This window comes from Physeter macrocephalus, chromosome 7, assembly GCF_002837175.3.
Source record: "Physeter macrocephalus isolate SW-GA chromosome 7, ASM283717v5, whole genome shotgun sequence".
Classification (NCBI taxonomy): Eukaryota; Metazoa; Chordata; class Mammalia; order Artiodactyla; family Physeteridae; genus Physeter; species Physeter macrocephalus.
Genome location: NC_041220.1, coordinates 108073659 through 108098742, shown reverse-complemented (window position 1 = coordinate 108098742; position 25084 = coordinate 108073659). Strand labels below are relative to the sequence as shown.

The following is a 25084-nucleotide window of genomic DNA, read 5'->3' as shown; positions in this document are numbered from 1 at the left end:
CACGAACCCGTGTCCCCTGCATCGGCAGGCGGACTCGCAACCACTGCGCCACCAGGGAAGCCCCCAGCCCGAGTTTTTAAAGACATTGTGTGCAGGAGTCAGGAAGCGCACCATCTAGTTCTTAGGGCTCCCATGATATGGCTGAGGCCACCGATTCTGTTCTGGCCTCACTCTCCTCCTCTGTCAAATGGGGGTCTCTGAACTCAGTGAATTGCTGTGTACGTGCTTGCTTCCTCTGAGTGCTCTGGGGCAGGCCCTGAGGACATGGGGGTCTCCTCTTGCATTATCACCATGGCCGTAGGAGCCGGGTCAGAGTCTGGTGGGCAGGCCTGAGTCCAGGTCTAGAGCAGGCTCTGGGAGATCATGACAGTGAAAGAGTGGAGGAAGGGTGGGTATGTGAGCCGGGAAGGGAAGGGAGGAGGACTGGCCCTCATGGGGAGTGACCACCAGCTACGAATTGCACCGAGCATCTTAGATGTGCTGTGTGTTGTGTTGGTCATGCTACGTTATGCTGTACTGCATGGTGTTTTGTTTTGCTATGTTATGTCATGTCTTATTGTTATATTCTCATTTATGCTACATTCTGTTATAGCCTGTTGTTATGTTCTATCATGTGGTGTAACAGTATGCTGTATTGTTATATTTTTCTGTTCATTATGTTAGATTATGTTACATTTCTGTTCCATTGTGTTATGTTCTCGCAGTAATTCTATGAGGTAGGTATTATTAGCTCCATTTTACAGGTCTGGAAACGGAGGCTCAGAGATTGTAGCATCTGCTACACTCATTCATTCATTCGCTGAATATCAATTTACTGAGCACCCACAACTTCTCTTTTTTAATTGTTTATTTTATTTATTTATTTTCTTTCTTTTTTTTTTTCTGGCTGTGTTGGGTCTTCGTTATGGAAGCGCGGGCTTCTCTTTGTGGCATGCTGGCTCCGGGCAGGCTCCAGAGCGCGTGCGTGGGCTCTGTAGTTTTTGCGGTACACGGACTCTCTCACTGAGGCGCGTGAGCTCAGTAGTTGTGTTACGCAGTCTTCGTTGCCCCACCGCGTGTGGGATCTTAGTTCCCTGACCAGGGATCGAATCTGGGTCCCCTGCATTGGAAGGTGGATTCTTTACCACTGGACCACCAGGGAAGTCCCACACAACCTCTTCTTCGACCCCTCTCACCCTTGCTCTGGGCTTCAGGTCTTCAGGGTCTGGAACCTTCTGTTCCCACATTTTCACACTCCTGACACCTTGTCATGCGGGGCTCAGCTGCAATGTCACTTCCTTACCTTTGTGAGAAGCTGGTATGTGTGTGTAGGTTGTGCAGACTGTTATTCTAGGAGGATGGTATATGTTAAAGCCCACGCATAATGCCTCCTTGAATGCATGCATACGGATGTCCTCAGCAGCCGTTCACCTCTGCAAACGTGTCCCCATCCGCCTAATGTAAGATAATAACCAGCATGCTCATTCCGTCTCCTTGTCTTCATGGCTCTCACCAACCCTCTGAGAGTGTCTTGGTCAGTTATTTGTTTTCATGTTTACTGATTTTTTCCTCCGCTACTTTGTAAGCTTCCCAAGGACAAGGACCTCTTCCGTCCTGTGCCTGCTCACAGAGGCTGACGGGTTGAGGTCCCCCCACTGGAGAGGAGGTGGACGCAGGTGGGGCCACTCTCTGTCTGACTGCAAAGCTCCGGCTCTGCTCACGAGCATCCCTCTCCTCCCTTTGGCGGGACGAGCTCCCAAAGTATGCCAAGACCGAAGGCCCATGAACGGAGTTCATTCCAGGAGAGCGTTCCTCTCTCCTCCCCTCTCTGGCTAAGACAGCTGTGCGGTGCCAAGAGCTGCAGGAGCCTCTCTGGGCTTGGGGAGACCAGGGGCTGCACCAACCTACCGGCGATCACTTTCTCACCCATGTTTTCTCCCCTCTATCCAGCCACAGTCCAAGGCGAGGAAGCCACGCTCCAAGAGCAAAAGCAAGACAGACCTTTTGAAGAAGTGCACTGAAGATAAAATTCAGCTCTTTGAGGAACAGGCCCCCGAAGACCTGGTTGAAAAGGTCAGTGTTCCATCTGTCACTCCTCATAGCACATGGCAGGGCTGGCAGCCGCCCAGTTTAAGGGCACACAGAGCCCTTGGGGGCTGTGACTGTCCATCTCCACCCAGCACCTGTTTTTCTCTTTGTAACACCTTTATTGGAGTATAATTGTTTTACAATGGTGTGTTAGTTTCTGCTTTACAACAAAGTGAATCAGTTATACATATACATATGTCCCCATATCTCCTCCTTCTTGCGTCTCCCTCCCACCCTCCCTATCCCACCCCTCTAGGTGGTCACAAACCACCGAGCTGATCTCCCTGTGCTATGCGCTGCTTCCCACTAGCTATCTATTTTACATTTGGTAGTGTATATATGTCCATGCCACTCTCTCACTTCGTCCCGGCTTCCCCTTCCTCCTCCCCGCAGCACCTGGTTTTTACATTGTGTTCCTGCAGGTGGGACCCCCCCCGCCTCCCCTTTTCACCTGGTCCTTCTGCCTGGAGCCCTCTTCCTCCACTTCTCCCCCAGGAGGTCTCTCTCTGGTCCATTCTTCTGGCCTCATCTCTGGCGCTGCCTCCGTGGCCTGTGGTTGCCACCATCCTTGTGCCTGGCTCTGTGCTGAGGGGTTCACTTGTGCTGCTTCACTTCTGTCTCCGCATTTATCTTGCACACCCTCCCCTGTGCCCCACAAGCAACCCAGCCTCCCTCACCAGCCCCCTTTTGTTACACTTTTGTTTCTGCGCATACTGCGTATGACCACGTGCTGCTTACTCGCGTCCTTCCCTCTTCTTGGATTTACCTTTCCACCTCTTTTTACCTGAGCAAGTGGACTTTGTCCTCAGCTGTCCTAAGGCAGAGCCTCTGTAGTCAGGTGCCCCCTCTTCCGAGAAGCCTTCCCGGAACACCCAGTTCTCCCACTTACCCCTCCCCCTGCCAACTTCCTTTCCTGTCCTAGCATATCTCACGCTGTTTCTTCATTCCACTGGCATGCTGAGGAGGCAGCAATATCCCAGGCATGGTGTTCACAACCGCTGGGGTGGTCCCAGCTCTCAGAGACGCACATTCTAGACAAAGAGCACTTAAAACGATAGATCGTGATCAGTGCCGATAAAGAAATAAATAAGATGGTGTGATAGTGATGGGGTGGGGGGATGGCGAGGGGGAAGTGAGATCCACTGTAGGTGGGAGAGTCAGGTGAGGTCTCTCTGAGGAGGTGACATTTAAGAGTCGACACCGTGTTGTCACTGCCGGGGGCCCGCTGCCTTCCCCAGCAAAGGGCAGACTCCCAGAAGACTGTGTCAGTGAGTGGATGTACAGACCATATTCTAGAGCTGCTGTACAGACCATATTCTGGAGCTGCTGTTTTTGTTCCTACCTTCTGTCCCTCAGGTCCTTTACCTAGTTATTTTAATTTTTGTTTTTTTTTTAATGTAAGTGTATTTCTCAGAACACAAATGCGTAATCCAGCAAAGAGCCATAGAACCTGCTCCAGGCAAGGTCATGGCTCCTTCCAGGTGTGTACAGGTGGTTGATGTCTTAAGGGACACAGGAAGTAGCACCCTATTCCCACTTGTGTTCTATATAAAATTGAGACACAAGACAAAGACTAGGTACAGGTGGAAATGTCATCTGTCTTACTGTTAAAGGCTAATTCAGAAGATAGAAATTAGTATGAGAGCCGGATGGGCTTCATGCAATCACAGGTGTCCCTGGGGGGGTCCTGGCAGCAGCCTTCCTGGAGGAGCAGAAGTGGGGCTCCCAGAGCAGAGCTGAGCCAAGCCTGCCCGGTGGGGTGGGTTCCCAGTTCACCCAGGAGGGGATGAGGAGAGGGGTAGAGTGAGGCAGGGACCACATGAGGAACTAGCAGCATGGGGGGGGCAGGGCGTTTCCTCCAGTGCACGCTGGTTTGTGACCCATGGTCACGCTTAAGGTAGATATTGTCAGAGAAGGAAAAGCGGGGATTTGATCCGGTGGAAGGAATGGGTGACCTGAGCCATGGCCAAGGACACAATGCAGGCTCAGGGGAGCCCAGAGAGTCTGCAGCCCCGTGAAAAGACTGCTTTGCTGGGGTGCTGGGTCTCCCGAGGGGATGGGGGAACAGACCCCGGGTGGAGGGTGTCAGGTGCCTGTCTGGGAAGATGGGCTGAGTGTCACCAGCGCTGTAGAAGGAGAGGGACAGGATGAAGGATGGGTTGAGAAGGTCCCGAGGTTTCCTGAGCCAAACTCAGCAGCCCACCCACCGTGAGTTCACCTGACCGCACATGCTTCCCCCATTCTAGCCTGTCACTCTTTCATTCCATTATGTGCTTTACCCCTCCCGACTTCCTTAAGAAGTCGGAACGGTCCATATCCCTATTTTACAGATGGGAAACTGAGTCTCCACAGTGAGTTCATCCAGGTTTCTGCAGCCAGGCGGTGGTGGATCCACCAAACTAAAGCTCTATCTCTTCTTCGTCTTTGACGGGGAATATTCTCACAGAACGTGGTTATTTCCCACCGTTGTGTAATGCTGGATGAACGAGCCTTGGCTCCCACATCTGTAAAATCAGGGTGGAGACAATGATAACCCACTAGTCACCGGATTTGTGAGGAACAAATGGATTGGAAGGTGCTTTTTAACTCTGGAGTGGGCTCCAGTGCCCATTTCCCCAATAATGGAGCAACTCATAGGCTACCTAATCCCGGCCTCATGGAGAAAGGCAGCCAAGAGTCATTTATGAGCTGTGACCTTTTCATGACAGGCCATCTTCACAAATGGCTATCTCATTGTGGCAAGTGCCAATAAAATAGGCACTCCCCAGTCAGCGGCTTTGATGTTCTGCCTGAAATTGGTCGACTACATCTCTTAGTATCCGAGTGGCAATTGTTCAGATTTTTTACTTGCAGGGTAATTGCACAGAAATGACAGCCCTTGGGGGGCATGCCAGCATCTCAGAGTTGTTTGATTGTGCTTCAGGACTGGGAACCCCTTCCAAGCTCATGTAGCTATCAAGATGGAGCAGGGGGGCTTCCCTGGTGGCGCAGTGGTTGAGAGTCCGCCTGCCGATGCAGGGGACGCGGGTTCGTGCCCCGGTCTGGGAGGATCCCACATGCTGCGGGAGCGGCTGGGCCCGTAAGCCATGGCGGCTGAGCCTGCGCGTCCGGAGCCTGTGCTCCGCAGCGGGAGAGGCCACAACAGGGAGAGGCCCGCGTACCACAAAAAAAAAAAAAAAAAAAAAAAGATGGAGCAGGGACCTAATGGCCACTGCCCCAAGACCCATTGTTAAGCCCCTGCCTGGCTGGCAGCATGCTGTCCCCAAAGGGAGTGTGGCTTCACAGCTGGGGTTGCAGAGAATGCTGGAAGCACCTGCCAGGTGCCCCCTTTCTTTACTAGAATCTGCATCAGATATCCCCACAACCCTCAGCCCCAGGTTGATATGTCCCTGGTCTGGACTCTGCCATCTGGAGAGGTTGGGAGAATTGCCCAAGGTCACGCCATCAGTGAGTGAGTGGTTGAGCTGAGGCTCCCACAAGGCACGTCTGCTTCCGTCACCCATGCCCTTTCCATCACGGTGCTGGGTCCGCAGTGACAGCGAGAAGGCTTCCGCCTCCCAGCAGGGCTGTTTGGTCCTCTTCCCCACGTCCCCTCCCTTTCTTCCACCTTTTTCCTTTTCCTTGCCCTTCTCAGCTTTCCCCTTTCCCTCATTCTCCTTCACGTCCTCCTTTAGAACATTTTGTAGCCTGTTCTCTGGGCCGGGCAGCGTTGCAGGATCCTGCACTTGAGACGTTCACGGTTTTAGATGAGCAGCCAGTTTGTGCATCGACCGTTTACAAGTTTGCCTCCTGCTTTCACATAGAAGCCACCTGACTGTGCTGAGCTCCGCCTTGAATGAGTGGTATGTGACTCATTCAGAAAGACTTGTAGGACTGATTCAGGGAGGAAAAGAGACCAGGCAGAAGGATGAAAGTGGACTTCCTGCCTGCCCGCCTTTTCTGTCCAGCTGATGGGTTATCAGCTCCGGCCAGAGGCAGCCATCCTGAGTGGCTGGTGTGCCCGCTGTGACACTCCACAGACATCCCAGTCCTTCTGACGGGCTCATTACAACATGCAACAGATGCATGATTTTCAACCTGGAGGACCCTGGAGGGCATGTACATTTTAGAATAAGTTAATCAAGTTCCAAGATAAATTTCTGTTGGATTGAACTAAAATTACAGGTTAATTTGAGAATTGTCTTCCCCTCCAAAAAGGTGGAATGTTTCTTATTTTATGTGGATCTTCTTTTAGGATCTTTAATAGATTTTATATTTGTTTCCATTAAGTAGGGTGAACATCCATCTCGATATGCTTGGGACAGTCCCAGTCTCCCCCGTCATCCCCATGTCCCTTCCCGTTAGCTCTTCCTTTTACTCTCAGCTTGGGTGATAAATCATAGGGTCACCTTATGCATAAGGTATACATATACATAAGGTCTTGTGTATTCTTTTTGTTGATTCCCAGATACATTATAGGTTTAGTTGCAGTTGTGAGTTATTACCTATTTTCAATTATGTTTTGGGCTTATTTGATACTGATGTAAAGAAATGTTACTAATTTTTATAAGTCTTTCCAGACTCCCTTATTCTATCTCTGGAGCCAGACTGCTGCGTCCAAGTCCCTATCTCTGTCACTTTATAGCCTTGTGACCTTGAGCAAGTTACTTAACCACTCTATGCCCTAGCATACTCACCTTTCAAGTGTGGATGATAGGTACACCTACCTCTTAAGATTGTTGTGAGAATGTGTCTGTTGATTCTGTTGATTTTTTGCATTTGGTCACAATGTCTACAAATAATCACAGCTTTGTACCCTCCTTTCTGATCCTTACACCTCATTTCTTTTTCTTATCAGTGTTTCAATGTCCTTGTCTGCTTATTCCATTATCTCTCTCATTTCCATTGGTTGATTTTTCCCTGGATTATGGATATTTTCCTGCTTCTTTGCATGTATGGTAATTTTTGATTGGATGGTAGGCATTGTAGATTTTACATGTTGGGTACTGGATTTTGTATTTTCTTTAATAGTGGAGTTTTGACATGTAGGTGTGTTATTTTGGATTAATTTTATCCTTTCAAGGCTTGCTTTTAAGCTTTGTTAGGTTGGGTCAAGAGCTGCCTTTAGTCGAGGACTAATGTATCCCCGCTGCTGAGGCAACACACTTCTGAGGACTCTACCTGATACCTTGTGTGTTGTGGGGTCTTTTCACTCTGGGTAGTGGGAACACAAACTCTTCCCAGCTCTGTGTGAGCTCCAGCAATGGTTCTGCCTATTATTTCTGGTGGTTCTTTCCCTGGCCTGGCATCGGTTTGTTATTTGGGTTTTTTTCAAGCATGCACAGTATTCAGCCAAAGCCTTGAGGACACGCCTGCAAATCTCTGGATCTCTCTCTCTCTCTCTCAGCAGCTCCCTCCTCTTTAGGACTCTGCCCCACAAATTCTAGGCACAGGGACCTCCCAAACTCTGCTTTTGTTTTCTGGAAGTACTGAGCCTGCTGGTCTCTCCGCGGGTTCCCCAACACATCCTTTTGTGTACTAGGAACTGCATTCAGGCTGTAAGCTGGGGCAACTGTGGGGCTCACCTTGTCTATTTCCTTTCTCTCAAGTATCCCAGTTCTGTGCTGCCTGTTGTCCAGTGTCTGAAAACTATTGCATCATGTGATTTGTCTAGTTTTCTAGCTGTGGGAAAGCAAATCTGGTTACAGAGTAAATTTGTTCCCTGTTCCTGTATCATGGCCAGAAGCAGAACTTTCTAACCTATCCTTTTTTGATTGATTTTTACTTCTAACAGATCCTTAAAAAGAAAAAAAAAAAACTATCCTTCTGTTACCGATTTCTACTTTTAGTATGTTTTAGATAGAGAGCAAAGTGTATATGATAACAAGTCTTTGGAATTTATTGAGGCTTACCTTGTGGCTTTATTTGTCCTCAAAAAGGCTGAGTATTTTCTGTTAGATATGGAGAAAAGATCACTAGAGGCAGGGAGGACCCAGGTCATGAGAGGCCTGACAGCTACACTGAGAAGCTCAGACCTTTTGAGGAAAAATTGACAAGATTTAGGCACTTCATAGAGAGTATTTCGCAGGATATATTCGTTAGTAGTTCTAGAAGTCAGTCTCTGTTGGCCAGTCCTCCTCTCCTGACCTCTGCTCTCGTTGGTTCTAGGGGTTGGGGGCCGTGTCTTAGTCTGACCTGTTCTTTTCCTTCTACTTGTCAGTGTGAGATGGAGGTTAAGGTTGGAATCCCAGCCCCTGCCGAGAGCTGGATTGGTTTCTGGGGACTGAGGGGCCCTGAGGCCAGACACTTCAGCAAGGATAAGGTTCCAGTCTCTTGATGCCCACCTCTGTGTTCTGTTAGCAGAATTTTAATTGATGGGTCCGGAAACGAAGGCAATATTTCAGTTCATCTTTGGTGCATTTTCTTGCTGGTTTTGCACAAAGTATATATAAATTTCGCATAAATATTCTCTAGGAACATTTAAATATAAATGAAAGTGACATGACCATATTTTCTGCTCACCCACGATTTCTGGTACTATTTTAATGATGTTGCTCTCCATCTGGGTGGTGTGTCTACCACATAACCTTTCACCCATCCATTATTCATTCACTCTTTCCAGGTTTCACGATATGCCATGCTTGCATACTTCATTAGCAATCCCTCCATCAGGAGTGGAACTCTTGCACTGCAATCAACCATGCATCCTAGTGTGTTTCTGCAGCAGCCTCGGCAATTATGCAGAGGTGGCTGGCACTTCTGTCAGGAACAGCTCTTCACACACCTGTCATTTCAGAAGTGACTAGAGCTTAAGCATGAGAACAATGTGCTCATTTTCAGATGACCTGACAAGAGAGAAAACTGATGGTATGGGTCTTTATAAAGCTTAGAAAAAAAGGCATATTGGAAAGGAATGCATTTTAGGAAGAGGTGAGAAAATCCATTCATCCACCTACCAAGACTGGGAAAGCCTCCAGATGGTTCTCTTCATGTCTACTCTTGCCCCTGTTTTATCCCTTGAGGCAGACTCTGTCAAAGTCATCTCTCTGAAACACCATTTTAAGGAAAATTTCTTTCTTTTTTTAAATTTTTATCTTATATTGGAGCATAGTTGATTAACAATGTTGTGTTAGTTTCAGGTGTACAGCAAAGTGATTCAGTTATACATATACATATCTATTCTTTTTAGAATTCTTTTCCCATTTAGGTTATTACAGAATATTGAGCAGAGTTCCTAAGGGAAGCTTCATAGTTTCCCACCGCTCCCAAACAAAACCCAGATTCCTGAGCGTAACATCCAAGGCCTTACAAACAGTCTAATCTTTTATTCTACTTCTACTTTTCACATACCAAAATGTTGCCATGGTTATCTTTGGATAGTTTGAATGTAGTAACATTCTTCTATATTGTCCATTCTAAAATTTACTTTTCATTTGTATCAAACTTATGCATGTATGCACTCTTTTATTTTTCATTTTTATTTTTTTTGCGGTACGCGGGCCTCTCACTTTTGTGGCCTCTCCCGTTGCGGAGCACAGGCTCCAGACGTGCAGCCCCAGCGGCCACGGCCCACGGGCCCAGCCGCCCCGCTGCACGTGGGATCCTCCTGGACCGGGGCACGAACCCGTGTCCCCTGCATCGGCAGGCGGACTCCCAACCACTGCGCCACCAGGGAAGCCCGGCACTCTTTTAAAGAGTCATGTAACTCTACAAGTTTTGTGCTGAAAAAAAAAGCACCCCTTGCAGCCACACACATACACATTTTCAAATCCCCAGAGGAAACAACTTTTAATTTTTTTAGTTTTATCTTTTAGTGTTTACCTCCATATCTTTAAATACCATGCTTGTCTTCCCATTTCTTGATTTCTCTATTTTGGGTATTATCTATTCACTTTTCTTTATAGAAGGTAAGATTTAGCTGTCTTTTTCAACCTGCAACACATAAGCCCTTCCTGTCCTCCCCCACATTCCATACAGTTAGATCTGTATTTAAGGTTTCTATTATGATTATTTAAAAGTTATTCACATCTGAGCCATATAAAAACGGATTTATTTTTATTCCTCTGTAACTTTTTGTTTTTTCTGGAGTTATTATTGTCCTTTGGTTTCTTTTTGGTTACTTTTTAATGTAGTTATCACTAATTCAATCACTTCTTGATGGATGGCCAAATATCCTATCAGGTCCATCACACAAGTCATGTCTTCTACTAATTCCATCTTCTTGAGGACATCTGTCTCTGTACCTCTGGAGTGATGTGTTCCAATCTGGACGTTGCCCTGTATACGTTATGCATAGCTGCCATCTTGAAGTCATGCTACAAATTCACTTCACCCCTTTCTTTCCCAATATGTTCCTTATTTTAACGAAATATAGCCTGTATTAGTTTCCTAGGAGAGGACACATGGGAGATTTAATATTTCAAAGCTTGGCGAGACTGAAGCTGTTTTATTCTGCCCCCGTACTTGATGAATAGTTTGACCAATCTTGGAATTCTGGGAAATTTCCTTGAATAATTTTTTTAATATAAATTTATTTATTTTATTTTATTTTATTTTTGGCTGCATTGGGTCTTTGTTGCTGCACGCGGGCTTTTCTCTGGTTGTGGCGAGAGGGGGCTGCTCTTCATTGTGGTGCACAGGCTTCTCATTGTGGTGACTTCTCTTGTTGGGACCACAGGCTCTAGATGCGCAGGCTTCAGTAGTTGTGGCACACGGGCTCAGTAGTTGTGGCTCGTGGGCTCTAGAGTGCAGGCTCAGTAGTTGTGCGCACGGGCTTAGCTGCTCCACGGCATGTGGGATCTTCCGGGACCAGGGCTCGAACCCGTGTCTCCTGCATTGGCAGGCGGATTCTTAACCACTGAGCCACCAGGGAAGCCCTCCTTGAATAAATTTGGTGATTAGCTCCCTATCTTTAATCTGTCTTTCTAGATCTCTAATTATTTAGATGTCGGACCTCTTGTCTATTTTTCTTTTTTACTGTTTTCCTTCTCTTTTTTTTCTTTTGCTTTACATTCTGGGGAATATCTTAAGTTTTATCTTCCAAACTTTTGAGTTTTTCACTTATATTTTTAATTTCTAATTTTTCAAGAGTTTTTTCTCTCTGAATGCTCTCTACGAAATAACATTGTCTTGTTGTTTTAAGGCTACTATAACTCTTGTATCTCTCTGAGAACATTAGTTTAAGTTTTTCAAAAAAATTCCTGCATATTTACTATTACCTCTATGTTCATTAGAGGCTTTCCCAGGTATGTGGCCATCCTTGGTGGTCTGCTCATATTTAAGAGTGGAGTACTTAAAAGCTACTTGGAGGCTCTGAGCTGTAAGTAGGGCTTGCAGACTGTGACCTTCACTCTGGTGTGACTGGGCTGGACCACTCACTTGGGGAATTCCCAATGTCTGTAACTTTAGAGCTTTCTTGAAATCTGGTCAGAGTGCCCAGAGAAGACCAGTCTCCTGCCTAAGTGGTAAAGGCCTTGCTGCCCATATGTCAGGAGCCAAATGAGGGAAGAGAACTGAGATTTTAGTAGTCAATATGTAGAGTTTTACTTGAGTCCTTCTGCCTTAAAGAGAGCAGTAGATGCATGTTATAAATCTACTCTTTCTCCAGGAATCTCAATTGTTTATATTTTTCTACATTGTGCATGTTTTTTATAATTAGAAATGAAAAAACTTTTTAAAGGAGGAAAGAAAACTCTCAATATTATAAACTATTGTTTTATCTTTTTCCTGCAACCCAAAGGAGACTCTATTTAACTAATTATAGTAATGATAACCAAAATAATACTAGTGGTAAGAATATGGCAGCTACTATTTATTAGGGGCTTATTAGGTACCACAGACTCTATACTAGGCATTGTTCCCTGTCATTTTATTGTTTGCTTTTCATAGATAAAACTGAGACTCAGAGAGGTTAAGCAACTTGTCCAGGTCACACAGCTAGTTAGGTGGTAAGTTTGTACGTAGGAGATAACAGATAAGCCTTAAACACAAGAAATAAAACTATGCTGACTAGTTTAAGGCAGTACTCTTAATTTGTTTGAGATTTTTGCACTTTAATTATCCAGATGATGGGTTGAGTGGCAATGTCTTTCCAGGCATAGAAATCAATTTTTCTATCTTAAATTTAAGCACTAATGAAGTTTATTTAGCCAGGTGTTATTTCATTCAATAAACATTAACCCGACACACCTTTACTGAGTCCACTCCCCTCCTGATGCAAGATAAAGGAGAGAGTCTTAAATTTTGAACCCATCCTGCAAAGCATGGTTTAAACTGACCTGCTTTTTGAGAGGGCCAGCCACTAGAATACGAGTGCATTCTTATATTTAAATAGTGTTTCATCAGCATCTCCTCCCAGCATTTGGATGTGAGATTCCTGAGGGGACTCCTTTCTGACCCCTCTCTTTCCACATGGAGGGACTTTGCTAGTGACATCCTGGCCTCTCTCCATTCCTTGCCCACTTCTCCAAGGAGAAGTGTTACCTGATTGGTGAGATTACAGTAGGAACTGAGCATGCTCAGTGCAACTCCCTCCTCTCTTTGGAAGCCATCCTGCCTGCAGGAAGCCCCCATTTTCTGACTAAGATGTGATGAGCTAGTGGGGAGGCCTGCTGTTTGGAGGAGTGTCCACTCCTTTGCAAACACATCTGAGCCACATTCTCCAGTCTAGTTTCCATCAATATTAAAGGTGACATTTGGTGTCTGTCTGGCTCACCCATGCATCCAGTTGTATATGTTTCCAAACTTGTGCAAGGAGGAGGGGTGTAAGGTCTTGAACTTCTTAGAATCTCAATAATTCTCCGCTGATTGACAGGTTGATTTTATTTTGTGTTTAAAGGACATCCCGATGCATAGAAGAAACTACTCCTTCAAAACTGCACATTCTATCAGGGAAACTAGTTAAGAAGTTGTTTGAACTTCACATTTAAAATAAGAGTATTTAACAGCATATTGTTTTGCAAATGAATTTGTATTACTTTAGGTAGCTTGAATACTTAATTAAGCCTGTCATTAATACCTCATAGAAATGCAAATCTTATCTTTTCCCAGGAGTTCTTTTAAACAAGGATGAAAGCCCTCTTTAGAGGCATATTCTCATGGTGCTAAAATTAACAAATTAAGCTTTCCGAAGAAGAAAGAGGATGTTAGAGAATCTTTCTTTTGTTAATTTCACTGTCCAAGTTGTTCTTGAAGTACATGCAAAAGGCTTTACACTTATCCCACATTTTAGGAATGACTTTGCATAAGTAAAATCAGATATCCCTCATGGCTACCTTACTCTGCCCTGCATCTCTGCAGGGGACTAGGCCTTACGGGGTATTTGAGCCACTACCTGCCCAGGGGTGGGGAAGATGGAAACCACATGGAGGAAATGTGAAAATATGAGCTCATGGCAGGTGTGTAATGAGGGGACCTCTCATCCATTTCTTGTTCACCTGCCTGTCACTCATGTTTTTCCTTTTTAGTAACTTTAGTAGGCTTGCCAAAGCCCTTTCTATTGCCTCCGGAGAAAGGCTATCTACCTTCCCTTGGCAGTGAGGGTCTCTGTAATGTGGTTTCTGTCTGACCTGTATGTCCTTATCTTCCACTTTTCCTTTCAGCTTTGGTCTAATTCACCCTCTCACTAACCCCATAGGGACCCCATACACTCCTGCCTCAGTGCCTTTGGTTGTGCTGTTCCCTCTTCCTTAATGCCTGGATCCTTCAATATCCAGTTCAGATGCTGATATCTTCACAACCTTCCCTGACCCCTCCCCCTCCTCCATCCTCTAAAATATCATAGCGCTATATATGTACCTCCTTTATGGCACCAACCATGTTCTACCTTTAATAATAAAATTAATACTAACAATAAACAAAACAGCTAGCCGTCATTCAACACTTCAGTGTGTCAGGCACTGTTATAGTCAATTAAAAGTAGTAGATTATTTATTTATTTATTTATTTTCTTTCAAGTATTTGTTTTTGGGTTTTTTTTTTTAACAGCTCTATTGGAGTATAATTGCTTTACAATGGTGTGTCAGCCTCTGCTTTATAACAAAGTGAATCAGTCACACATTTACATATGTCCCCATATCCCCTCCCTCTTGCATCTCCCTCCCTCCCACCCTCCGAAATTTGAATTTTCACGTCACTAAATAGTCATCCTCTTTTTTCCCCCTAACCATTTAAAAATGTAAATCTATTCTTAGCTCACAGGCCACAGGAAAAGAGGTGGTGGGCTGCAATTTGCTGCTTCCTGCTCTAAAGTGCCAATGATTATGACCAATAATTAGAAGGAATAGTTTTGATGCTGTTGTTAGCCGTTACCACATGTCCACAGGGGCTAAATGACAGGGAAAGGGCCTCAACTCTGAGAAAATTTCTTCTAAACAATACTAGACAAATGGAAAAATATAAATTTTGCTTAAAAATCTATTTCTGCCTGTTCCAATTATATCTGTTTGCTCCCCTGTTTTGCTTCCACTCAGCAGCTCAGAGCGAGGTGCTGGAACGTGAACTCCCGGAAAATCAAATACCATGTTCCCCTCTGTGTCCCTTGTGTGGTGTGTGCTCCCCTCTTACTCGATAGCACCAACCCCACTTACACCTGCCCACAGCCCACCTTTGCTCAGCAGGCTGCTACCTCTGGCCTGGCCCAAGTCTCTGCCGGCTCCCACCTATGCATAGGTTGTGTTCCCTCGTCTCCTGGCTGCCAACTGACAAACTCCTTCTGTCCTCTTCTCCGCTCCAAAGGGAGTATCTGGGGAGGAACCCCGATTTAACCGTGACTCCCCTGTGGGTTGGAGACTCAATTTTCTCTTCTTGGGAGATATGCCTTGCTGTTTGGTGTCCAGGTGACTAACTTGTAGCCCATAGAAGGTGAATTCTTTTTTTTTTTTTTTAGCATCTTTATTGGAGTATAATTGCTTTACAATGGTGCATTAATTTCTGCTTTATAACAAAGTGAATCAGCTATACATATACATATATCCCCATATCTCCTCCCTCTTGCGTCTCCCTCCCATCTTCCCTATCCCACTCCTCTAGGTGGTCTAAAAGCACCGAGCTGATCTCCCTGTGCTATGCAGCTGCTTCCCACAAGCTATGTATTTTACATTTGGTAGTGTATATATGTCAATGCTACTTTCTCACTTCCTCCCAGCTTACCCTTGTCCCTCTCCGAGTCCCCAAGTCCATTTTCTACATCTGCATCTTTATTTCTGTCCTGCCCTAGGTTCTTCAGAACCTTTTTTTTTTTTAGATTCCATATATGTGTATTAGCATATGGTATTGGTTTTTCTCTTTCTGACTTACTTCATTCTGTACGACAGATGCTAGTTCCATCCACCTCACTACAAATAACTGAATGTCGTTTCTTTTTATGGCTGAGTAATGTTCCATTGTATATGTATGTGCCACATCTTCTTTATCCATTCATCTGTCGATGGACACTTAGGTTGCTTCCATGTCCTGGCTATTGTAGATAGAGCTGCAGTGAACATTTTACTACATGACTCTTTTTGAATTATGGTTTTCTCAAAGTAGTAGATTATTTAATAATCAAAATAACCTTACTAGGGACTTCTTTTGCTTCTGGCCATAACGGAATTGAAGCATCAAATTATCCCCTCACCTAAAACGAAACGAAACAAAAACAATGAGCAAAATGTATGAAATAAATTTTTTTTTAAAACACTGGACAACAGTCAAAAGTGATCCCTGAGAAACAGGGAGCAAATGATTTGAGCCCTGTGACTGTCCTGGGTATGGCCCTGAAAGAGCCTCCAGGCCATGGCACAGGGGAAGGAAACCAGGCAGAACCTAGTGGACTCCTCGAGTGAGGAAGACAAAGCTAGGAATTCAGAGAAGCTAAGTCATGTGCATGACTAAATAAACATAACACTCGGCTAAATAAACATCATTAGTGCTTAAATTTAAGATAGAAAAATTTATTTCTATGCCTGGAAAGACATTGCCACCCACCCCATCATCTAGATAATTAAAAGTACAAAAATCTCAAACAAATTTAGAGTACTGGCTCTGGAGCCTATGCCTTTCACCATGGTGCCTACTTCCCCGCTCAATTCTGAGCTCTTTCAGGATTAGGTACATGTCTGGTGACGCACCCATCCCCATTCCCTGGGTGCGTCACATATTCCTTTATATTATACATATTTGGTGCTCATTAAATTTTTTTGGATGAATGAACAAAGGTGTAAATATATTTTCTGTTTGTGAACTTACTGTGAAAAAAAGAAGTGTGGGGAAAAGAGAGTTTGCTGGAAGACTGCTAGGATCTGTAAAGCACTTCAGAGGCTCAGTTTCCGTGTGTCCCCATGAGGAAGTAATCAGACACCGCTCTTGGGGCCCCATTCTCACAGGGCATCGCCCAGTCTTGGAAGGACATTGGACTACCTCTACGAGCTGTGCAGGCTCCTCCATACAAGCTGAGTACGGCTGCTGGCCCTCAAAGAAAGCCCACCTAGAAGGCGCAGGCCAGCGATCTGTAATTACCATGGAAACAGATCACCGGACTGTCACAAGTGGCTGTCACCTGGTGCTCCAAACTAGGGAAAGACTGGGGACTGGTAACATCCTTTTGATAACAAGACTTCATGTTTCCTTTCAAGCAGGGAAATGAAGTGTCTTCTTCCAGAGAAGCTGTTTTCATGCCGTAGTTCTGTGTGTTATTGCCTCTGATCCCTGCTGCTAGTGGGCTGCTTTGTGACCCAAATATGCAGGTCCCCACAGCGTGTCTTTGAAGATCTAGTTTCACTTGTTGTCCTTCCTTCTCCATGGCCTGTGGTAAGCACCACGTCTCCAAGAAGCCTTTGCAGGTCCCCCAGCAGAGTTTTCTTTTCCAGCCAATAATACCCAAAGTGGGCTATTTGCTTCTTTGGGGCACTTTTTCCCTCCTTCCTGCAGCAGAGTTTTTCCTGAAGGACAGATCACACAGGTGAAATCTGAGCTCTTTAAACTGGGATTTGCCTTCCTCTGAAGGACACACAATGGGCACAGGAAAATTGCACAGCCATGGGAGAACCCGGGCCACCATCTTCTGCCAGCCTCTATGCCGTGTAAATATTTTCCCTTGTGCCAGCTACTTTAAAACCTCTGAATATAAACATACGAATCTTAAAACAGGAAACAAAATTCCACAAGCTTTTTATTTTCCATTTTTTTTATTGTGGTAAAATATACGTAACATGAAATGTACCACCTGAACCATTTTTTCAGTATCCAGTTCAGTGGCATTAAGTACATTCACGTTGTATACAGCTGTCACCACTATCCATCTCCAGAACTTTTAATCTTCCCAAACTGACACTCTGTCCCCATGAAGCACTAACTCCCACCCCTTCCTCTCCCCAGCCCTTGGCAACCACCATCCTACTTTCTGACTCTATGAATTTCACTACTCTAGGAAACTCATATAAGTGGAATCATACGGGATTTGTCCTTTCATGACTGGTTGATTTCACTCAGCATAATGTCATCCATTTGTAGCATGTGCTAGAATTTCCTTCCTTTTTAAGGCTGCATAATATTCCACTGTATAGATAGACCCCATTTTGTTTATCCGTACATCTGTTGAGGGGCCCTTGGGTTGCTTTGACTTTGGCTATTGTGAATGTATTCCACAAACGTTTAAAGATGAAATGAAAGGCTTCATCGAGATGTGATGCTTGTGTAGGCTACTTTGGGGGTTGTACTTTAGCTTCCTGTGCAGGGGAGAGGGGTGCACACTTACAGGGACCTGCCTTTAGGGGCTCGGGTGGTGAAATCAGAGAAGCAGTAGACTGTGTTGTGCCCTGTAGCAAGTTTCCTAGAGAAAGTGTAAGAGGTCGTGATAGCAGAGAAAAAAATGTAGAGAAGCTGGAATGAACTACTTAGTTGAGTGAATGAGTATAGTGAATGGATTCTCTCATCTAGAGGCTGCTGGGTCCCTCGGGTGTTGGGCCCTCTCCTGGAGGAGCTCTGTCCTGGTGGGGTAAACAGTGTGGTGCCAGCTGGGGAGAGGAGCTTGAGAGACAAAGAAAACACAGAGAAGAGGGTGACAGATGTGCGGAGTGAGGATGCTTCAAAGTGGTTCCTTGGGAACCAGAGACGCAACAAATAGGAGATTTTCAGGAGGACAAAGATGCGGGATGTTTGAATCATAGCGAAGAGCTCGGATGATAGACGCAAACAACATGGTGTGCAGGACCCTGAACTGTCAGGAGTAATGGAAGTCCCAGGTATGTGGGTGGAGGTGGCAGAACAGACCAGACCTTTCCAGCTGTACCTTAGCTGGAATGGGGAGGGAGGGCCTCAGGGGCTGTGTTAGGAAGACTGAATTTTCATCCTTTAAGATGGGGAGGCTTGAAGAATTTTGCCCTGGAGAGCAATACAGTTCGATCTACCTCCGAGAATGATAAATGTGGAATGAACAGCTGGTCTCTGAAAGCCCCGCAGCATCTTTATAAGCAGAGAGGCCCTTGCTGTCTTCAACTGCGCACTGAGATTCCAGCACTGCTGCCTTGGAACTACTTGAGACCTTCCTCAGAACCCCGAATCGATGACTGGCTGCCTGCCTGCACAAATATAAATATACCGTGCTTTTGTAAGCCGCGTGCTCTGTCCTCCGCCGGCCCTCCACTTACTGCTCTCTGGTTCTCTGGCTGGCCCCTCCCAGGTCCGAGGAGAGTTGCTTCGCGAGAGGGTACAGCAGCTGGAGGCCCAGGAGGGACGCTTTGCCGAGTCCCTCGTCTCCCTGCAGTTCCAGAAGGCGGCCAGGATGGCCAAGACCCTGTGGGCGTACACTGCCCTCCTGACTATCCAGGACCTGCTCCTGGAGGAGCTGAGTGCATCAGAGACCCTGACCAAGTCAGCCTGCACGCAGATCCTGGAGTCGCACAGCCCGGTGAGTGACAGACCTGGGAAGGAGGGCGCAGGGGCCGCACCACATACCTTGGTGTTTCGTTCTGGTGGCCACCTCCACTTCTCCCACCATTAGGTGGGTGGTCCACTGTCCTGTGTCCACTGCAGCATCCTGGAGAGGGTTGAGTGAGGAAACTTCCATGGGAGCATGGTGCACCCTTGCAGCCCAAGGCTGCTCTATTTCATTGCCTCCAAGGAAGCAAACCTTTTGAATTTTAACATTTTTAAAATCTGGGAAACTGGGATGCCTCTTGCAGCCAACAGCAGTATTGTTTCTTTCATACTACTATGAAAAATAGCCGCGTAGCTTTCAATGAATGGCGCCTTAGATGCTATGAAATAACGGATTATGTTTTATTTTCAAAATTCTAATTATTCCTACATGCTGCATTTTTTTCAAGGCGTGAGAGGTGTACTCGTAAAACAAAAGCTACCGACGTAATGGTTTTGAGGACTAATTTTAGTCCCTGTATGTATAACTTTAGAATTTCATGTGTTATTATATTATAATAGTTACTTATAGTGAGGAAAGGGAACTCACATTTATCGAGTGTCACGTGTGTGTCAGGCAAGCACTAATGAACTGTGGAATGGGTGTACTCTCATTTAAGCATTAACAATTCATTACTTAATTGTGCATCTTAAGATGATCATTTAAGCATGATTATTAATAAGTTGCAATTTTATGCTGCTTTGCAGTTATGCTCTTTGTCAGACATTATGCCAGTTAATCATCGAGCCATGCCATGAAGTCGGTACCTTTTCTGTGCTCAATTCTCAAGTAAAGAAATGAGATTCGGGCAGGTGGCAGGTCAAGTTCTTTCCGAGGTCCACAGAGCTAGTGAGTAACAGGAGCCAGAAATGTATCCCTTTCTGATTTCAGACCCCTGGGTCACATTCATGGACTATCCCGGTTGATCTTGCTAATGGGGGTTCCTGTCATTTCTTTACGGAAGTCATAAATAACATGAGACTCTGAAGAGTCTAAGCTATTTTTCCAGCAAACATAGTGCACCCTGCACTGTGACACCTGTTTGTAGGGATAGGAAAGAAGGGGAAGCTTTGTTGATATCCCAGCACAAAACATCCAAACGCTGGGTAAATAAAAATAAACATACTTTTTAATGCTTTGTGAGTTTGCAAGAGAATGAGGAAAATCCCCAAGGGCTAAGGATAGCCTGGAGAAGCTGAACTCGTAGAGGGAGATAGAAGCAAATCCAGAGGCTGAAATCTAAGGGCAAAGGGTGAAACCCAGAACGCCCAGGGATAGGGGATTCATTTGAAGGACTAGGAGATGGGGCTGTGGGATGTCCTGAGGAGACAGAATTCCCAGTGAGGCGGGAGGAGGGAGCCACCTGTGGTCAAAGGAGCCACCAGGGTAACCTGTCCATCTTCAGCCCTGCTGGTGGCAGGGGGTGAGGAGGGTGTGTGTGAATCTCCTCTGAATTTGTCATCAAAGCCTTCTGCTAATGTGACGAAGGAATCCAAAAATACTTTAGCCATTCAGTCGGGAAATCTCCAAGGTGATAAATTAAATTTAAATAGGTCCAGGTGGGATGCCTGCCCTGGTGCATGGCTAAAGCTAAAGTGGATCCTGTCCAGAGGAAAATATTCTCAATCTGGGCACCTCAGGATTTCTACAGATTAAGTTCAGCCAAATATGAGTTCTCAATTAAAATGTAAAGAGTCACTGGACACATAAAGACGCAAGAGAAGACCACCTGTATATAAGAGAAACAAAAAACCAGCAGATTAAAATCCCCAAGGACTTCAGATGTCTGAATTATCAGTATAGAATATAAAATAATGATTTATGAAATTATTTAAAAAGTTAAAGATAATTCCAAAATGATTTAAAAGTTTCATTCACCCAGAGAGCAGAGAGATTCTCAACTTGCATATATGTAGTAAAAGACCCAAAACAACAAAAGAAAAATTGACCAAACAACAGGGAGAAATTGACAGATCTCTCATCATGGTGGGAACTTTCAGCACACCTCCTTCTGTGGTTGATCATTGATCAAATGAAACACCAGTGAAGATACAGATGAACTGAATCACACATTTAACAACCTGTATTTAATATACACATGCAGAATCTCACAGCCAACGGTTGACGAACATACGTTTTTCTTCAGCACATATTAGAACAGTTAAAAAGTAACTGACCATGCATTACCCTGTTGACCACCTTTTTGAAAAAGGGCAATTAAGTTTAAATCCATTTTTAAGAGATCAAAACTTCCAAAGTATGGAAGTTTTAAAGCATACTTCTTAATAATTCATGGATCAAAGAAATCATAATGGAAATTTTAAAATTCAAAGAACAGAAAAATAATGTAGATACGACATATCAAAATTTGCAGGATTCAGCTAAAGCCGTTTTTAGAGAGAAATTTATGCCCTAAACTTATATTGAAAAAGAAGAAAGGCTCACAATTAAAATCATATAAAAAGTTAGTTAGGGGGATAACAACCTCAAATGAACCCATAGAAAGTAGAGGGAAGGAAGAGAGCATAAAAAAAATTAAAAACAAAACTACAGTAGAGAGAATCAATAAAGTGAAATGTTGAATTTTTTGAAAAAAGTCTAATAAATATACAAATATCCAGAAAGACTGACCATTTAAAAAAGAGATAAGGGTTAGTAATATCAGAAGTATAAAAATCAACATAACAATAGATGCCCTAGAGTTTTAAAAAATAAGAGAATTCTATGAACAATAATTTTATGTAGATGACTTTAGACATTGCAATGAAACAGAAAATTTTCTAAAAAATTATAGATCGCCAAAATTGGCTCAACTAGAAAAAAAAAATCTGTATAGTTCTATTACCATGAAAGAAATTGATTCAATAGTTTTGAAATCTTCTGACACACGTGCAAAGATATCTTACCTTGATAGTTTTACAGGTGAGATCCACCAAACCTTAAGGTAGCAAGTTGTTCCAATCTCATATAAGGATTATTTCTGATGTTAAAAAAAAATAGGGAATATTCCTTATTTCCTGAAGCTCAGATAACCTTGATACCAAAACCAGACATGAATAGTATGAGAAAGAACAATTACAGTTGTCTTACTTTGAGCATAGATGTACAATTCATAAACAAAATATTGACCTAACCCAGCCATCTGTAAAAAGGATTTAATACAGCATGACCAGACTGAGTTTTTCTCAGGAATGTAAGGTTGGTTTAACATTAAAACATTCATGTACAAAATTTATTAGATTAACAGATTAAAGAAATGACTCCTATGATCATTTCAGTATATACAGAACGAGTATTTTATTGAATTCAGCACCCATCCAACGTAAGATGCCTTAGCAAATTAATAATAGGGGGAAATACCTGCAGGATGTTTACCCAAAACCCACAGTAAGTATCGCTGCCGGGTGATTGGCATGGAGGTGGCCATTGCCAGGAATTATAGGTGAAGCAGGTGAGGCCTTCGGAGGAAGGGCAGGTCCAAGGTCATGTATCCAACAAATTAGGAACAAAATAAGACACTAGGAACCTCTGGCTTTCAGTTCCCAGTTCATCTCTTCATCATAAATGCTCTGAGAAGCACCTCAGTTCAGCCCTAAGACACCTAATGGCCCTTTCCACTTGCAACGACCCTTATTCCCATTAGTAATTGGGCAGCACAACACTTACATTTTCAATTTTATCTTAAAGCCCTTTTGAGTAACATCAAAGCTTTCTTATTCTCAAGTGTGTTTAGAATAGAAGAGTTAAAGTGTCCTGAATTGGAAGCAACTGATAATAAATCAGAGGATCCTGCATTATTAAAATTCCTGGTAAAGCAATGACTACCATGCTGGGTTTTTTTGGAGTGAAGATTTGCATTTGGAGGAAAGACAAACCTGTCATTTTGCTCCTGATATTAGACTTTCATTCTGCAATCTGATCATTCTGGGAAAACCACTTCCCCGTTGGGAACGGGCTTTTAAGCTGTTACACATTCAGGAGAATTTTAAAAAAGCATGAAATGAAATGCTTTGGAAGCAATGACTCCTAAGAAAACTATATCAAGTTCCCCTCACTTGATGAAAGATTTAGACTCATTTTGTGAAATTGGGACATAGGCAAAGGCATAATTGAATCATGGGCAAATTTAAATGGGATGGACTTACTCATAACAGATAATGTGACCCCAGACTAACCGTACCCACTGTATTTGCATTTCAGTTTCTAAGTGGCTGCATATCCACTTTTCCAAGCCTGGACTGGACATCTTTCTCTTCTCCCCTCTGCCTTACTGCCCACTTGGCTACCAGTCACCCAGTCTGTCGATCCTGCCTGAATTTTCTCACTTCTGACCTTTGCCGCCCAGCTTCCCTCTTCAGACAAATCTGAAAACCAAAAATCACACCAAGAGTAGCTTGCACTCACTGAGCTCTCGTTAAGTCCAAGGCATCGTGTTAAGTGTGTAAACTTTCTGTCAACCCCAGGACGCTTTTATTCCCATTCTGCAGACGGAGTTGAGGCTTAGGATGGTTAACGCATTTCACCAGGGTCCCACAGCTGGAAAGCAGAGCCCACACCTCCTGCCTGCAAAGCCTGGCTTCTGTCCTGACATTGATTTCCACCTGCCTTCCTCTTTCCCTCTGCAGTCTCCTCCACACTGCAGCCAGAGGAGGCTTTCTGAAAAATAAAAATGATCAGTGACAGCCCCATTCCCAGCTCCATATTTTAATATTTACCCTCTACCCCTCCCTCCCTCAGGCTCTGCGTTTTAGCTCCTGGACCTTCTTGCAGCTTCCTGAACACTTGAGACACATTCAGGCCTCCATCCCTTGGAAGGACCTCTGCCTAGAATGCTTCTGCTGCCCACCTGCAAACTCCTCTCCATATTCTAAGACAAGCCGAATGTTGCCTCCTCTGTGAAGCCATCCATGATTCCCTTGGACAGAGTTGGTCTCTCCTAGCTCTGTACCCAAATAACTCTCCATCTCGATTCCCAGAGACGGGCTGTTACCTGTCACTGTTACTGTGTTTGAACAACTATCTCCCATGCTAGACCGTGAGTTTCCAGAGTCTAGGGGCCATGTCTCATTCACCCCAGCATCCCTCCCTCGTGCCCAATAAAAGGCCTGGAACTGTCCCTCTATCTGCCTGTCTGTCTGTCTTCATCATCATCATCATCATTTGTCCATCTGTCCAACCATCCATTCTTTCAAAAGATGCCTACAGAATGCTTTCCAGGGACGATAGAAGCGAGAGATGGGGCCCAGAGTCAGAGAAACTTAAAATCACTCCTCTCTCGGGTTCTTGGGACTTCAGGAGATTTCCTTACGCTGTCTGCGCCTGAGCTACCTTATCGATAAAATGGGACTACCCTGTGCTGTTTTGTGAAGATTAAATAAATTAATTCATGTAAAGATAGCGTGAATCAAATCTAGCACAAGGTGGGCATTCGGTATGTGCTAATTGCCGTTATTATTACTAATAGCAAGATGATGCTGATTACTGTGACTCCTTCCACAAGCCAGGTGCCTGCTTCCTGCTGGGGAGAAGGATGAACAAGACAGTCCCAGAGTCCCTACCTGAGCATCTAAACTCTAGTGAAGAGAGCAGGCATTAAGGAAGACAGTTCTAGAACCGAATCTTGGATTCCAGTTGTGCTAAGTGGCAGGGGTTTGGAGGAGAACTGACCTCTGGGAGAACCTCCCATCAGCATCTTGGAACCTGCAGGATACCAGGTTCCCACCTTGTTTCCTGTCCCTAACCAGGGCTGACCCGGTCTCGGAAAACCAAAGTGTGACTCGCCAGCTCTCTGTGCTCTGCCTGTTTTGGGGACACTGGCAGGCATGGGTTTGTCCTTTCCTTCCCCACACTGTGGGCTGGGGGCTGGCACCTCAGTGGAAGTCTGGTCCGTGACCAGGCTCCCGGCGTGCTGACAGAACACGCTGCGGGAAACTCATTAGTGCTGTTGGAAATGCTGTGTTTGGTTATGTTTCCAATTTGGGACGCAGCAACGAGAAGGATGGTCATAATTGGAAATCTCAGCATGATGGTAGCCCACGCTCAGAGCATTCCAAAGCTTCCCCGGCCCTGAAGGCGCAACCCACGCGCTCTCCACACTACGACTTCAGTTTACCTCTCTGGCCATTTTCTCTTCTGCCTTGGTTT

The 25084-nt window shown here is 44.7% G+C and overlaps 1 protein-coding gene across 1 annotated transcript in view; it reads left to right on the top strand.

The window, feature by feature from the left end:
* Positions 1 to 25084, top strand: part of EVC2 (EvC ciliary complex subunit 2) — a 150303-nt gene that overhangs the window by 98912 nt on the left and 26307 nt on the right. Inside the window, exons 17-18 of the mRNA XM_024119544.2 lie at positions 1930 to 2052; positions 18704 to 18931. Of these exons, the coding sequence (XP_023975312.1) occupies positions 1930 to 2052; positions 18704 to 18931 (351 nt within the window). The remainder of the gene's footprint in view (positions 1 to 1929; positions 2053 to 18703; positions 18932 to 25084) is intronic.